Source organism: Macaca thibetana, chromosome 6, assembly GCF_024542745.1.
Source record: "Macaca thibetana thibetana isolate TM-01 chromosome 6, ASM2454274v1, whole genome shotgun sequence".
In the NCBI taxonomy this organism is placed as follows: Eukaryota; Metazoa; Chordata; class Mammalia; order Primates; family Cercopithecidae; genus Macaca; species Macaca thibetana.
In genome coordinates, this window is record NC_065583.1 from 168,120,064 (window position 1) to 168,137,290 (window position 17,227).

Consider the following 17,227-nt stretch of genomic DNA (forward strand, 5'->3'; position numbering starts at 1 on the left):
CTCCCGGCTTCCGGCGCCACACTCCCGGCCCGGTCCCCGGGCTCCCGGCCCCGGTCCCCCGGGTGCCCGGCTTCCGGCGCGCTCCCGGCCCGGTCCCCGGGCTCCCGGCTTCCGGTGCCACACTTCCGGCCCCGGTCCCCGGGCTCCCGGCTTCCGGCGCCACACTTCCGGCTTCCGGTGCCACACTTCCGGTCCCCGGCTTCCGGCGCCACACTTCCGGCCCCGGTCCCCGGGCTCCCGGCTTCTGGCGCCACACTTCCGGCCCCGGTCCCCGGGCTCCCGGCTTCCGGCGCCGCACTCCCGGCTAGCTATCAGTAATAAGTCAGATCAGATTTCCTCTATTGGAATTCTAACCCACATTCCTTTACAGGAAAGGACTACAAATCGTTACAGGATGGGCAATACCCAGAGTACTCCTCTATCTCTTCTTACAAATAATTTCAAAGAAGTTAGAGCAAGGGGCCATGATCTTGGTATGGAAATCAGGAAAGGAAAGCTAATTACTCTGTGTCGCTCCGAGTGGCCTGCCTTTGATGTGGGGTGGCCACCCGAAGGGACCTTCCGACTTGCTGTCATCACTAGGGTAAAATCCAAGATTTTCCTACCTGGACATGCGGGCCACTTAGACCAAATCCCATACATCCTCATATGGCAGGACCTTGTTGAAAACCCGCCTCCTTGGCTGTCCCCTTTCCAATTAGCCTCTGAACCCTCTAAGGCACTGGTTGCTCGACCACTAAAAACCAAGCAACCAACTGCCCCCTCCCATCCTGTTCTACCTGATAGCGGGGACCCACTGTTCACAGAACCCCCTCCGTACCCCTCCGGGCCCCAGGTTCCGGCCCCTCGGGCTGAGTCGCAGGAGAGAGCAGGCGGAGAGGAGGCGGCCGCCACTCACGGGCCTGCTGAAAGAGAAAGTAACTTTGAGGGGCCGGCGGGGCGGACGCGAGGGCGCACTTTGCGGACTAGCCCCCCCCAGCCGCCTGACTCCACGGTGGCTTTACCCCTCCGGGAAATAGGACCCCCAGATGACACAGGAATCCCCAGGCTCCAGTACTGGCCATTCTCCACCAGTGATCTGTATAACTGGAAGACTCAGAGTGCTCGGTTTTCAGACAACCCCAAAGATTTACTGTCTTTACTGGATAGTGTCATGTTCACCCACCAGCCCACTTGGGACGATTGTCAGCAGCTCCTCCGAATCTTGTTTACCACGGAAGAGCGAGAGAGAATACAGGTAGAAGCTAGAAAGCTGGTCCCGGGGGACGACGGTCAACCGACTGCCAACCCCGACCTCATAAACGCGACCTTTCCTCTGACCAGGCCGGCATGGGACTACAATACGGCAGAAGGTAGGGGACGGCTACGCCTTTATCGCCAGACTCTAATGGCAGGTCTCCGGGCAGCTGCTCGCAAGCCCACTAATTTGGCTAAAGTATATTCTATTCTGCAAGAAAAGACAGAGAGCCCAGCCACCTACTTAGAAAGATTAATGGAAGCTTTTAGACAGTACACCCCCATAGATCCAGAGGCTCCAGGAAGTCAGGCAGCTATTGTAATGTCATTCGTAAATCAGGCAGCCCCAGATATTAAAAGAAAACTCCAGAAATTAGAAGACTTGGAAGGAAAGCGGATTCAGGACCTCCTTCAGATAGCCCAGCGGGTTTACAATAACAGAGATACTCCAGAAGAAAGGCAATTTAAGGCCACTGAAAAAATGACCAAGGTCCTGGCAGCAGTAGTACAGAAAGAGCATCTACAGCCAGAGTACACCCAACCCAGGCGGCCCCCCAGGCATGATAATCTGAAAAAAGACCAATGTGCCTACTGCAAGGAGGCTGGCCACTGGGTAAGAGACTGCCCCAAAAGAAAACAACGAGGACAGGGACCCCCTAGGTCTACACCCGTACTAGTCACTCAAGATGAAGACTAGGGAAGACGGGGTTCGGATCCCCTCCCCGAACCTAGGGTAACTTTGCAAGTGGAGGGGTCCCCAGTCCAGTTCTTGGTCGATACGGGAGCACAGCACTCAGTCTTAGTTAAAACTAATGGAAAATTATCCTCCAAGTCCTCGTGGGTACAAGGGGCCACAGGAGTTAAGAAATACCCATGGACAACACAAAGAACAGTAAACCTCGGAGCCAAGAATGTAACCCATTCTTTCCTGGTTATCCCTGAGAGCCCCTGTCCCCTATTAGGGAGAGACCTGCTAACTAAAATGGGAGCACAGATCCATTTCCTCCCTGAGGGGCCCATCGTGACCAACTCCCACAATCAACCCGTGTCCGTCCTAACTATAACCCTAGAAGATGAGTACCGGCTCCACCAGGAGCAACCGGCCCCTGACCAGGACATAGCAACCTGGCTCCAGCAATATCCAGAAGCTTGGGCGGAAACGGGGGGCTTAGGACTAGCAAAACACCGTCCTGCTTTATTTGTTGAACTTAAACCTGGGGCAGACCCCGTGCGGGTACGCCAATACCCGATGCCCCTAGAGGCCAAGAAAGGAATTGCCCCGCATATCCGCCGGCTCCTTGACCAAGGAATCCTCTGCTCATGTCACTCACCCTGGAATACTCCATTGTTGCCGGTACGAAACCTAATAGTGGAGAATACAGACCTGTACAAGACTTAAGAGAAATCAATAAGAGGGTTGTGGACATACATCCAACTGTGCCTAACCCATATACCCTCCTAAGCACCCTAAACCCTAAACATCAATGGTACACTGTTTTAGATTTAAAAGATGCTTTCTTCAGTTTGCCTTTAGCCCCTCAGAGCCAAAAGCTCTTCGCCTTCGAGTGGAATGACCCTGATAGAGGCATAAGTGGCCAACTGACATGGACCAGACTGCCGCAAGGATTCAAAAACTCTCCTACCCTGTTCGATGAGGCCCTCCATGAAGACCTGGGTGAGTACCGACGCAAACACCCTGAAATAACCTTACTACAGTATGTTGATGACCTCCTGATTGCTGCTGAGACCCAAGAAGCTTGCATCCAAGGGACCAAAGGTCTCTTACAAGCTCTGGGAAATCTAGGATACCGAGCCTCAGCAAAGAAAGCTCAAATCTGTAAATCAGAGGTAACATACCTAGGATACCTGCTTAAAGAAGGGCAGCGCTGGTTAACAGACGCCCGAAAACAAACTGTTCTGCAGATCCCCAGGCCGCAATCCACCCGACAAGTGAGGGAATTCCTGGGGTCAGCGGGGTTTTGCAGACTATGGATACTTGGGTTCGCAGAACTGGCTAAACCCCTATATCAGGCAACACGGGGGGCAGCAGCCATTTAAGTGGACAGACGAAGCCGAGTCGGCTTTCCAACAGATTAAAACTGCCCTACTCTCCGCGCCTGCACTGGGACTACCTGACGTCACCAAGCCCTTCCACTTATACATAGATGAAAATAAGGGTATCGCTAAGGCAGTAATAACTCAAAACTTAGGCCCCTGGCGGAGGCCAGTTGCCTACCTGTCAAAGAAGTTAGACCCAGTGGCTGCCGGGTGGCCCCCTTGTCTCCGAATGATTGCAGCCACGGCTCTGATGGTGCAGGATGCTGATAAGCTTGTCATGGGGCAAGAATTGCGGGTCGTTACCCCACATGCCATCGAAGGTGTACTCAAACAGCCACCCAATCGATGGATAAGTAACGCCCGACTCACCCACTACCAAGGATTACTACTAAATCCTCTCAGGATAACTTTCCTGCCCCCAACGACCTTAAACCCTGCCTCGCTGCTGCCCAACCCGGACCTGGACGCCCCACTCCATGACTGCACCGAGATACTAGCTCAGGTGCACGGAGTTCGAGAAGACCTGCAGGATCGCCCACTTCCTGACGCCGACCTCGTCTGGTTCACTGATGGGAGCAGCTTCATGCATCAGGGCCAGAGGTACGCTGGAGCGGCAGTGACTTCAGAGACTAAGGTAATCTGGGCGGAACCCCTGCCCCCGGGGACATCGGCCCAGAAGGCCGAATTAATAGCGCTCACCCAAGCTCTTACCTTAGGGGCGGGGAAAAAGCTGACGGTATATACAGACAGCCGATATGCTTTTGCAACAGCGCATATACATGGGGCCATTTACAGGGAGCGGGGGTTACTAACGGCTGAAGGAAAAGAAATAAAAAACAAGCAAGAAATCCTAGCCCTGCTAACAGCCCTATGGAGGCCAGAAAAGTTAGCCATTGTGCATTGCCCAGGACATCAGAAACTAACTACTCCAACTGCTCAAGGCAACTTTCTAGCGGACCAAACTGCAAGAAAGGTGGCGGCGAAGGCTCCCAGCCAACTCCTTGCACTCCAGCTCCCTGACCCGGGCCCCCGGGACTTGCCATATTTCCCTGATTATTCAGAACAAGATCTCCAGTGGATTGACAAGCTTCCCCTGAAACAGATCCAGAATGGGTGGTGGACTGATACTAATGACCAAACCATCCTACCAGAAAAATTAGGACAACAAGTGTTAGAACACATCCACCGAACCACCCACCTGGGTGCTCGGCGGATGATAGACCTGATCAGACACTCTAAGCTCAAATTCAGACATACAACCGAGATGGCCAGCAACATCGTGACAAGTTGCAAAGTCTGCCAGCTTAACAACGCCTACCCCCAATCCCAGGCTGCAACGGGAACAAGGCTCAGGGGAACCAGGCCCGGTATCTACTGGGAAGTAGATTTTACTGAAATAAAGCCAGGAAAATACGGGTATCGGTACTTACTTGTCTTTGTAGACACTTTTTCAGGGTGGACTGAAGCATTCCCCACCAAGAAAGAGACTGCTCAGGTTGTAGCAAAGAAAATCCTGGAAGATATCCTCCCCAGGTATGGCTTCCCCGTCCAGATAGGGTCAGATAATGGGCCGGCCTTCGTCGCTAAGGTAAGTCAGGATTTGGCTTCCATCCTTGGGGCAAATTGGAAACTACATTGCGCTTACAGGCCCCAGAGTTCAGGACAGGTAGAGAGAATGAATCGGACCTTAAAAGAGACCTTAACTAAATTGACTATAGAGACTGGCGCTAATTGGGTGGTCCTTCTCCCCTACGCTCTGTTCCGGGCCCGTAACACCCCTTACAGACTAGGCCTTACTCCTTATGAAATTATGTATGGCAGACCCCCACCCTTAGTTCCCGGCCTAAAAGATGATCTGCTCAAGTCCGAAACAGAAAATGTCTCTGAACTCTTGTTTTCCCTACAAGCCTTGCAGAAAATTCATCAAGAAATCTGGCCCAAGCTGAAGGAACTATATGAGACCGGTCCCCCGCCGACACCCCATCCGTACCAGCCGGGAGACTGGGTCCTGGTCAAGCGACACCGACAAGAGACCCTAGAACCCAGGTGGAAAGGACCACTCCAGGTACTCCTAACCACACCCACCGCCCTGAAGGTAGAAGGCATCGCATCGTGGATCCACTACACCCACGTCAAGCCAGTGGACCCAACCTCTGATCTTCTGGGACCAATCACGGCGGCGGCTGAAACACCGGACACGTGGACTGTAGACAGAGCTAAGAACAACCCCTTAAAACTCACCCTGCGCCGACAGCATAGCTCACTGCAAACATGCAGTTAGGTAGTCTAACCCTAATGTTAGTCGCCCTAGTGGCCGCTGGAGAAATCACAAAACCAGCTCATAATCCCTTTGTCTGGAGATTCTGGCTTTATGAAAACCGAACCCACCCTGGGCAACCTCATAAGCCCGGAAAATTATTGGCCAGTGCTGATTGCCCTTCCTCAGGGTGCAACAGCCCAATTCTACTAAATTTTACCGGTTTTCAAATAGCCAAACCTATGACACCAATAATATGCTTTGAGTTTGATCAGACTAAATACAATTGTAAACACTATTGGTGGCACCAAAATGCTGGCTGTCCTTATAACTATTGTAACATCCACAGGCCCCGTTATTGGGGAGAAAGAAAACAGTTAGACCCTAGATGGCCCTTCTATCGTAGACGGGATAAAGACTTTCCATATACATGGATAGTTAGAGACCCCTGGAACTCCCGCTGGACCACACCTCAACATGGGGCTGTATACTACTCCCCCTCCTCCACATGGCCTAGCAGTCACCTCTATCTGTGGCGAGGCCTAGTGCAAGTACTGCCCCTGGTCCACGGGAATATCCAACGACAGGAAAACAGACTAACACAAGACTTACGTCCTTTCTCCTGGTTAAAATTATTACAAGAAGGACTAGAACTTGCTAACCTTACAGGACTTCATAGCCTGTCTGGCTGCTTCCTGTGCGCCACTCTAGGGCGTCCACGCTAACAGCTGTCCCTCTGCCATGGGGACCCTCTACCTTTGCCCAAGCTAACAACCTCCGAAACCACTCGTATGCTCCTATCCTGAACGTGCCCCTATACCTAAACCCCAGTCAAGAGAAGTTTCCCTACTGTTTCTCAGGAACCAATTCCAGCCTCTGCAGCATCACTGCAACGCCCCCTAATATTACCTTAAGGGCTCCATCAGGCATATTCTTCTGGTGTAATGGAACCTTATCTAAGAACCTACCTAGTCCTTCTGTTAATAACCTACTATGTCTCCCTGTCACATTAGTTCCCCGGTTGACTCTACTAACTGCTGGCGAGTTCCTAGGGTATACCGGTAACTGGACTAGTGCTGTTATTCACCCAGACCCTAGACCAAGACCTGCACGAGCCATATTTCTCCCCCTCATTGCAGGAATCTCCCTCACCGCATCCTTCATTGCGGCCGGACTGGCGGGGGGAGCCCTAGGTCACACCCTCATAGAAAGTAACAAGTTATACCAACAATTTGCCATTGCTATGGAGGAGTCGGCTGAGTCCCTTGCCTCCCTTCAGCGGCAGCTCACGTCCCTAGCTCAGGTAACCTTGCAAAACCGGAGGGCCCTAGACCTACTCACTGCAGAAAAAGGTGGTACATGTATATTTCTAAAAGAAGACTGTTGTTTCTACATAAATGAATCAGGACTTGTAGAGGACCGGGTCCAACAGTTACGCAAGTTAAGCACTGAAGTAAAAACACGGCAGTTTGCTTCAGCTGCAGACCAATGGTGGAATTCCTCTATGTTTTCTCTGTTAGCCCCCTTCCTTGGACCCCTGCTAAGTCTACTATTTCTGCTTACCGTAGGACCTTGTGTTGTTAACAGAATTTTACAATTTGTTAGGGAGAGATTTGACACCGTACAACTCATGGTCCTCAGAGCCCAATACCAACCTATAAACGCTGAAACAGAATCAGACTTATAAGACCCAAGATTGGCTCTAAAGATACCTGAAAAGAAGGGGGGAATGAAAGGAGCTGGGCACATTCCTCAGCCCCGGGCTCAAAACTCCCTGAGCCTAGCACAAACACATCCCATCCTCCCATCCCACCACCATATATCTCTCAAACTCCCTGAGCTCAGTACAAACACCACCTGGAAAGTCTCCGATAAGGAGACAGCCGTTCAAGGTTACTGAACGCGCAGGAATTTCTTTGTTCCCCTACAACTTTCGGGCTATAAAAAGCAAACGCTCGCATTGTTCGGGGCCCTCTTGTATACTGTGTAAAGGAGGGACCAGGTTCGAACTTGTAGTAAAGATCCTTGCCGCTTGGCTTTGACTCTGGACTCTGGTGGTCTTCTTTGGGGAACAAACAGTCTGGGCATAACAATAGAGAAGGTAACTATCTGGCAGTCACCATCTAAGAGACATTTTGGCATACTAGAGTGAATCATTGACAGAAAAACAGGAGTCTTGTTTGTCATTCGTCTTCAGAAAATTTCTACAATCTTAGCAAACATACATTTTAAAATAAAATTGGGAAAGAATTGCAAAGACTCCAAGTGTAGTGCACATCTCTAAAATAGTTCACGGAAGAACCACGGAGGGAGACTGTCTGGCACGGTGCTGAACAATGAGTCAAAGCTGATAACACAGATGCCACCCGGTCCCTCATCCACTAGCTCTGATGTCTGCACATACTGTTCACCTGTCTGCTTCAGAGAGAGAGAGAACAACCCTCCAAAAGAATGGGTCATTTGACCAAAGCATTATTGAGAGGTAACTGATAGCAACGTTGTTCTAGGACAGATGGAGTAAAAGGTTTTCATCAAAAGTTCCATTTTAAAACCTTACCTAGCAAATTTATCTTCCTGTTGCAATTTGGTTTCTCAGAATCAGATGCTGAGTTGGAGTTTGGGTCACAAATGGGAATTAGGAGTCCAACTTGTGAAAGAATGGGGCAGTAGCAGGATGGGGCAGGGGAAGAAGTTGATCTGTAGAAGATTGACAAAGCCTTACCCAACACAGCCAGGAACTCTGAAACCAGTAGTACCTTCAGGCCTAACTGGTGGACCTCCATGTAACTGCCTTCTTCAATCACTGGGGTTGCCCCAGAAAAGTAGACATGGGGCAAGGCTTATCTCCACAGCTGAGGCATAGCCTGAAGGAACTGGCTCCCACACTCTGCCATCCACACTCCTTGTAGCTGAGCAGCAAGTGCTTGCTTAAAGGAGGATCTAGGAGGTTGTATTAGTCAGCATTCTCCAAGAAGTAAAACCAACATGACAGAAATAAAGATAGACAATAGATACGTGTATACACAGAGAGATAGCGATAGAGGAAAAGATAAAAGATGTATTATAAGGTATTGGCTTATGTGATTGTGGAGTCTGGGAAGTCCAAAACCTGCAGGGTGGTCTGCAGGCTGAAGACCCAGCAGAACCAATGGTGCAGATAAAATCCCGGAAGGACAGTCTTTTTTGTTGTTATATTCAGGACATCAGCTGATTGAATGAGGTCCACCCACATTACGAAAGGCAATTTGCTTTACCCAAAGTTTACCAATTTAAATGTCACTGTCATCTAAAAGCACCCTCCAAGTTGACATGGAAAATCAACCAGCACAGAGGTTGGTGTTGATATCTGTATTGATCACATTCTTCCAAAACCCTCTTCCTAGGCACCCACATCTTATGTCATCACCCTGTCACCTCATGGAGTGTTCAGATGTTTTGCCTCAACATCTTTAATACACAGAAAGTCACTTTTCCTCAAATTCCAACTAGGTGGCAACTGACAGGACACACCTGCCTAAGGCAATACACAGGCCACACTGAACATTCTCTTTCTAGTCTCACCCCAACACCCCAGGAGGCTTATTGACACATTGTTTCCAAATGCTGTGTCATTATTCTGAGATCTCTGATAAATTTGATACTTTCCATTGTCTTACAATTATGTGTAATTTGTGTAAAAAGTAAGCAAAACAAATAAGTAACTTCATTTCTGAATATAAGCCCCAGCCAAACCTCTCAGCCAAAAGCTGTTACAAGGAATCAGCAGTGGCAGGGTGACCTGGACATGCTGGGCAGAGCCTGCAGTTTCAGGGCACCTGCTTCAGCCAGCAGAAGGGCAGGGATTGCATTGCATCTTTGGCCAGCCCTGAAATCCAGATGGACCATGGAGGTGGTAATTTTTTAGAGTCACTTTGGAGTGTCACATGAATGTTAGGATATCGGGAGACTACAGGATTTCACGTTTGAAATATTATAATAAGGCAAAATCATTTCAGGTTTTTAAGACCAAAAGTCATTCCTAACATCTGGAGTTGTTTTCACCACAGGTCAGCGCAAATCTTAGGCAGGCACCTTCTATTGTCTGTAAGAATGCTCTCCTTCTCTCATTCATCCCAAGGACAATTTTGTCTCTGACTCCCACATACCAACTGCGGCCACCAGGCACATTTTCTTGAGGTGTATGTACTTAACTCAATTAATTTTGTGAGAAATCTGTAAGAAATATGTGGTCAAAGAACTCCTTAATCTTAGAGAAAGGAAATGAAAAAGAAATACATGGTCACATACCATTCAAAACAATAGGTAAGAAAAAAATAGTAAATTTCATAATATGCAGAAGTTAAACTTCAGCTTCACATTGGGATGATTTGGATCTTGTTCATAAATCATTTTTATCGCATGTTTATCATCTATGTCCATTTTGAGAAGTCGAGAACCTGAGGGGCAATCAGAAATAAATAGAGTGACCCAAAAGACATTTTAGGCATTAATTGTTGAGGGGAATATAGTCTTGAGTAACGGTGATGAATAAAACATTTAAAGCAAGAGTCAAGAAAAGTATAGAAAAGTCAAAGAAACAGAATAGAATGTCCAAAAATAGACTCACATTACTTTGACAATTAGCTTTTAACAGAGATTTCCAAGATATGTAATGAAGAAAAGATTTTTTAACAAATAGTGCAAGAAACATGGCTATCTATATGGATAATAGTTGCCTCAACTTCTAACTCACACCATACATACAAATCAATTCAAGGTAGATCAGATAGCTAAGTATAAGAACTAAAAATTGAAACCTTTTTAAAGCATAGAAGAATGTCTTTGCAACATGGCAGTAGGCAAAGTTTTCTTATAAAAGCTATAAAAAGCACCAGATATACATATATATTTCAGATAAATTGAAGCTCATCAAAATTTAGCACTTCTGATCTTTGAAAAATTATTTTAACACTAAAAAAACAAGCCAGAGTTTAGACGAAAAACATTTGCAAAGCACATACCAGATGAACAACTTGTATCCAGAATATTGAAAGAATTTTGACCACTCAGTAAGATAACCACTCGATTTAAAGATGTGTGCATTTCAATGTATTAAATTTTTATCTCAACAAAAGAAGTATAAAAAATCAGAGTCAAGTTGTAAGGGTTGAGAGAAAAAAAAGTAGCACTGCTTTAGTGTAGGTCTGAAAGCTCACCAGAACCTGTAATACCATGTGTGAAATGTTCTAATATTGAAGCCACTTCAAATATTTGATAAGTGGGAATTACCTTCATGCTTGTCCTACATATTACCTGAAGTTTAACAAACTCAACACATTTGCACCTACTTTTGCATTTGCTCATTCCATTCCTTTTCTTCGGAATGCCGACTGTTCCCTCCCTTCTGTCTACTAAAATCTGTTTTATCTTCAAGACCTGTCTCAAATATCTCTCCTGGGCATTCTCTTGAATTTTTGTCCTTGTGAATTCTAAAACAAGCATTACACCCATTCTCCAGAATTTATTACTTTGCCTTTAGAGAAGGTATTTGGACCCAAGTTTCTCCTCTCTCACTGTGAAGGCTTGCACATTCGGTGTGCGCCTACCTGGTCCTCATACACGGTGGTTGCTACTTGAGATATTTTCTGAATGAGTCAAAGAAATGGAATTCGGAGGCTTGCAAATTTGCCTTGAAGATTTTTTGTTCATAAAGCGTTTTTATCAGCGTATTTCCTCATGCTGAATAGCTCCGCCCTCACTTCATTTGTTTATCTTGTCCCCTACGTCTATACACTAGTTCTCACTCTACATAGAAGAACCGCGTTTCTCCTCCACGATGTTTCTCATCCTGTTGCTTTGTGTCTCTCCACCTCCTTTCTCAGACCAGCTTTATTGCTAGAGTTATTCCATAGATCGATACTCTGACCAAGAGAAAGTCCTTGTAAAGAGACTGCCAGTTGAGTGTGCAAATCACAGATAAATGAATTTCCAACATTATATCTCAGAGCAAAATGTGACTTTGGGGAGTTGCCCAAAGGAAAATACCAATAAATCTCATTTAGCCACCTCACAAAGCACCGTGATCATTCCTTTGGATCAGAAGACACAAAGTTTCCATATCAACCTATGTGGATATTACAGTTATAAACACTCTGTCCCAGAAAAGGCAGTGGCACAGTTTCCACATTACCAAGGAGGTGAGTCAGGATTGTGAGCATTATGCACAAACTTATATCCCGTGTTTAATAGGAATCTGGAACATATGTCTCAGAGATGTTCTCTGTGCTCACATTCCTAAAGGCAGGATATCAGCTCAGGAAGGTCAACTCTGGGGCCCGTCTGATCTCATGCACAGCCTAGCAAAGCTTCAACTACTGCCCACGATGCGTTCTCTTAAGATCCAAATCACTGAAACTCGGGCAGAAGCAAGCCAGTAATGAGCGCGAACAAGGATTCAGAGTCAAACATCTTGTCAAAGCACCACACTTGTGAGCCTCACTATATTTATAACGACAAAGCACACTGATATGACAACTGGACAACTAATCAATGTCTTGTTATTTTTGTAGTCGGGGAAAAAAAATCACTTAATTCTATGCGTAATGAGATTAAGACATTCAGGAGGTGAGGGTTATGTACATCTGAACCTATACATCAGCTTTATTTCTTATGCTAGAAATGAAGTAAGTCTGATCTTCATTGCCAAGTGTAGATTTTATTGTTGCTTTGACTTTGAAGATTATAGCAAAATTCATCAAAGTTTCAAAGGGAAAGGAAAACTTTTGTCTATTATCTTTTTAATCTCTCAATAAATGCAGCGTTTTTATTTTTCCATTTCCATAGACAGAACCAAGATTAACAGTGATACCTTTTATGAGAAATACTTGTATAGAACAGTGTTTTCCAACCTGTCAAGAGAAGTTTTGAGATCTTAAATTCTTAGTTTGGAAAGTTCCATGGCTTTGCTTGGAGCAACCACGATGCACACCAGGGGCAGTGATGAAACCTGTGGTTGTAACTCATGTCAGATCCCATTTCTGTGCCTGTGGAGCCTCTATAGTCTTCACGCTGAGAGTCTGAATATACAGGCAACAGTCAGACCATATAAAAACAGAAATCAGACCAAAATTCTGGAGCAACCTGCAAAGGACACCAACTCATTATTGACAGTAACCAACTCAGAGAGGCAGCCTGCTCTCTAGAAGTCAGACTTGGCAGGGAGTCACACCACTATCTGCATCTTCTCTGTTGGCAACAAGTGACAGATTGCTGTAATTCCCTTATCAGGAATCAAAAAAGGGAGAATTTAAATGACCCAGCCAACATCATCGCCACAGTGGGCCACAGTCATCCAGTATCACAGCAAACCAGCTAAAACTTAACCACACAAATTCATGTGCTTATGGCAGACTGTGCTTTGCAATGGAATTACGAGGGCAGTCGTATCATCCCATTTGGTAAGTGTGGTGGCTTGACAGCTTCCCCAACTCTGGTGCAGGGACTCTGTATTAAATAGCTGTCTATAAAATTGCTAGGATTTCCTGTCTCCTAAGCAAGAAGTTGACTTCTTGCTTAGGAGACTAATGATACCACCAATTTGATATTCTCTGGTCAATATTAAACACTGTTTGTTTTCTTAAAACAGTATACCTTTAATTATAGATACGAAACTATTCCTCGATCCACATTTTTCTCACAGAGTTCTCAGGATGAATTTTCTTCTATTATTCGTCCATAAGAGACTAAATATCACCTTCTTAAATTTCATTATACTATAAGAAAGTCACTTTAATTTTTTTTGGTCCTGATAATTCTCTTTTCTATGGAAGGAGTAGAAGAAGATAGTATCTAAGTTTTTATTTGAAGTTTTCCAGATTTGGTGTAAGGAACAAAGGAAAGAAGAAATGAAGTGTATTAGTACGTTTTCACAGTGCTATGAAGAACTACCTGTGACTGGGTAATGAAGAAAAGACATTTAATTCACTCACAGTTCTGCAGGCTGTAGAGAAAGCATGGCTGGAAGGCTTTGGGAAACTTACAATCATAGCAGAAGACAAAGGGGAAGCAAGCACGTCTTACCATGGCAGAGCAGAAAAGAGGGTGAAGTGGGAAGTGCTACACACTTTTAATCAACTAGATCTCATGAGAACTTCATCAGAAAAACAGCAAGGGGGAAGTCTGCTCCCATGACTCAAATACCTCCCACTGGGCCCTTCCTTCAACATGTGGGGATTACAATTCAGTAAGAGATTTGGTAGGGATATAGACCCAAACCATATCAGGAAAGATGTAATGCACTTGGATGAAATGAAGAGAGAAATGTGTGCTAAAGTCTCTTTTATATGTAATATCCATTAGGAAAACTTTATGATTACTTTACAAGCCCCTGGGGCAGGTGTTAATATTAAATAATGAGAACATACAGTAGGAAGACTGATTCATTGTGATCTACCTGTCAACACTGTTGTGAGGTTAAAAAAAATCTATGCAATAATTTAAAGCCAATATAGCTAGACTCTCTAAAGCTTTACATGATTTACATGATGTGATTTATCTTCAAATTCTCTTTGCAATTAAACACGGTAATGGTTGAAATTAAATAGAAGCCTTAGAGGATAAGAAGTGATTTTTGCCCTTAATATAATCTTAAAGGCAAACATCCTGGATTTTCCAGTTGCCACTAGTGTTTTGCTAAGATCAAACACATCACACATATGAAAGAAAACATTGCAATTTCACGAAGCTGTTGTGCAAAGTTTATAAATAATTACCAACAAAATACAGACTGATGACTACACAGATTTCTTTTGTTCAGAGATATATAGAAGATTTCAAAGTAGCAAATACAGAAGCAATGATTGACTGTTCTCACTCTTAATCCTCTAGCCTACAGAAATGGTTCCTTAATAAATAGAAGACCTGAAAGCTACAGTGTGGATAACTGTCTCTTGTTAGGTTTGATCACTCTAAATCTACATCTTCTTAAAATATCTTGGAACCCGGGGAAGAGGTTCACAATTCAAACGTTATTTTAAGTGTGCTACAATTGCAGGGAAAGAGGCTGTCTTTAGGATCTCCATCTGCTACCAAGTCCAGCTCTACCAAACATCCCAATGGTGTACAGTGTGCACACTTCTTCAGGAAAGCAGAAATATTTGAAACTTTGCACCTGGAAGGGCTTGTCCATTGGGTCTCACTTCCCAGGGCCTCTAGCCTCTGTGGGCCTCATACTTTTGAGGACTGATTGTTCAGCTACCCTTACTCAGTTCAACGAGTCTCCTCTTCACTGGAATTAACCAGCGAGCCTATGTCACTTGTACCCCAAAATCTCTAACTGGTCCAGAAAATGGCACCTGGATTTCAGCAAGACAAGTGAGAGGTGCTAACTATGGGATCAGCTGAGGCAGGATTAGTAGAGGTTGTCAAAGTTCTTTACGTTTCACTCTTATTCCAGAAACAGAGGAACGATGACGTGGAAGGATTTTATTAAATTGTTTTCTGTTGTGTCTTGGGATTCACATCAAGTGCTTATGGTGGCTGAACTTTACAGGACTTGATAGGAAAATGTTAATGCATTGAAAATAAATTAGCAAAGGAGAAAAACGCAGCTTTACTGAGAGAGGAGCTTTCTCCCTAGGATCAAAAATCTAAGATAGTCATCGTGAGCACAGTATTCAATGTTGGAAAAACCCGACTCCCCCACTCCTCAACTAAAATTGGTGTCAGTTGAGTCCTAGGGGCAGGAAATACAGCTGAAGAAGAGCAGGGGACCTGCGCTATGTCTGGTTCTCCCAGGCTCCCATCCCTGTCTGATAAATACAGAATTGCACATGCCCTTCCCTAGGATTCTACCTATGGGCAAAGTGCAGACTCTGTAGTTTTGAATTGCCTTCAGGCAGAGAAAAAGATGCCTACTAAACTGAAATTCGTGGATGTGGGCACATAGTTAGGGCTGTTTATAAGAAACAGAATATCCCACACTTGACCTCAGCCCAGGAACATTCTTTCTGGCTTTGATCTCTAATTAACTGAGTTGACCAAATGCAAATCGACAGAAAGCCAACTCCACCTCCACAGGAACTACGTTCTCAAGACACCTGGCCTGTGCTGCAAACTAATGCTAGGTCTTGCTTAAACCCCAGAATAATTCTGAGGTCCCCAAACCTAGGAGTTGGTTTCTAAGTGGAGCTGCCCCAGAAAGGCCAGCTCCCCACTCCTTCTCTCCAAAAAGTCCTTGGGGGAATGACGGATAAAAGCGGGGGTTCCAGTGTGCAGAATCACCATCCAGAGCTCACTCCTCTGCCAGGGCAGTAAGTCCTGCTCTTCTGACCCAGTGGGACATAGACATTGCTCTCAGCCGGTCACCATTGCCATGGTCTGTTGGTTGAGTCTCTGTCTCTCCCCTTTCCCACTGGCATCAGCAACCGCACACCAGGTCCATGATGGTTGCTGCTTCTGGGGAGGAGAGTGGGAAAGGGTTCCAAAGATCTTTACCAACATGTCAACATCTGTTCAATATTTGTGGTGGTTTCATAGTGTTGGCTCTAATATTCTTTTACTTTCCTGTATTTTATTTTATTTTATTATTTATTCATTTACTTATTATTTTTTTTCATTATTTTTTCATTTTTTTATTTTTAGAGACGGAGTCTCGATCTGTCGCCCAGGCTGGAGTGCAGTGGCGCCATCTCGGCTCACTGCAAGCTCCGCCTCCCGGGTTCCCGCCATTCTCCTACCTCAGCCTCCCTAGTAGCTGGGACTACAGGCGCCGCCACCACACCCGGCAAATGTTTTTTTTATTTTTTTATTTTTAGTGGAGATGGGGTTTCACCATGTTAGCCAGGATGGTCTCGATCTCCTGACTTTGTGATCTGCCTGCCTCCCAAAGTGCTGGGATTACAGGCCTATATTTTAAATATTTTCTGAAAGCTTGAAATATATTTTTACTACTATTAGTACAAAAATTACACCAGACAAAAACAGGTAAGTAAGACTTTATCCAAGGCTGTTGCGATAGGGGAGTAGATCCTAGCCTGAACTCAACTCTGCTGAAGCAAGAGGCATTAGCATTGTTAACAGCTGGAGTCAGGGATGGCCATAGGCCATCTGTGTTTGCCAGTTGGCCAAACCTAAACGAAAGGTAAACTTTCTTACATCTTCATGACCTGAGATAACTTTACAACTTGGAGTAAGGGGCCCCATTGAATTTAGGCTCCCACCCTTCACAAAGACTGAGAGAGGGGGGCCTTGTCTCCCTGGATGATTGCATGTGAGAGGGAGTGCTCCCAGGTCCTTGAGAAAGACATTTCTAGATTTTGAAACTCTCAAGGGGCTTTTTAAGCATCAATCTAAATTACAAACACAGCGTCTCCCTGAAAGAAAAAGATGTTTGTTTGGAAATAGAGCATTACAATGAGAATACTTGGGCTGTATAAATGTATTTGTATGTATCCTATTCTGGGAGGTAAAGAAAGGCAAAGGTTTTTAAAGAAAAAATGAGAAGAACGACATCATTATCCTTGGCTACCATGATCCATAAAAGGGTGACTCCAGTGCAAGGTTGGACAAGCAGTTGCTGGGCAGATGTCCTTGCAGAAGTATTTTTTGTGCAAGGTTGTGATGGCCTTTGTGCAAGGCTTTCTTTTTTATAGTCTTTTTCGTTATCAGGCACGCAAACAAAGCTTTCTCTTCATGGTT

The 17,227-nt window shown here is 45.4% G+C and overlaps 1 protein-coding gene across 1 annotated transcript; it reads left to right on the forward strand.

Annotated features, from left to right (window-relative positions):
* Positions 1-271: 271 nt before the first annotated feature.
* LOC126956827 (uncharacterized) lies at positions 272-3,271 on the forward strand. Its single transcript, XM_050794070.1, has 2 exons — positions 272-1,849; positions 2,760-3,271. Exons 1-2 carry the CDS (start codon positions 395-397, stop codon positions 2,808-2,810), a joined length of 1,506 nt encoding a protein of 501 aa, XP_050650027.1. The 5' UTR covers positions 272-394; the 3' UTR covers positions 2,811-3,271.
* Positions 3,272-17,227: the final 13,956 nt, after the last annotated feature.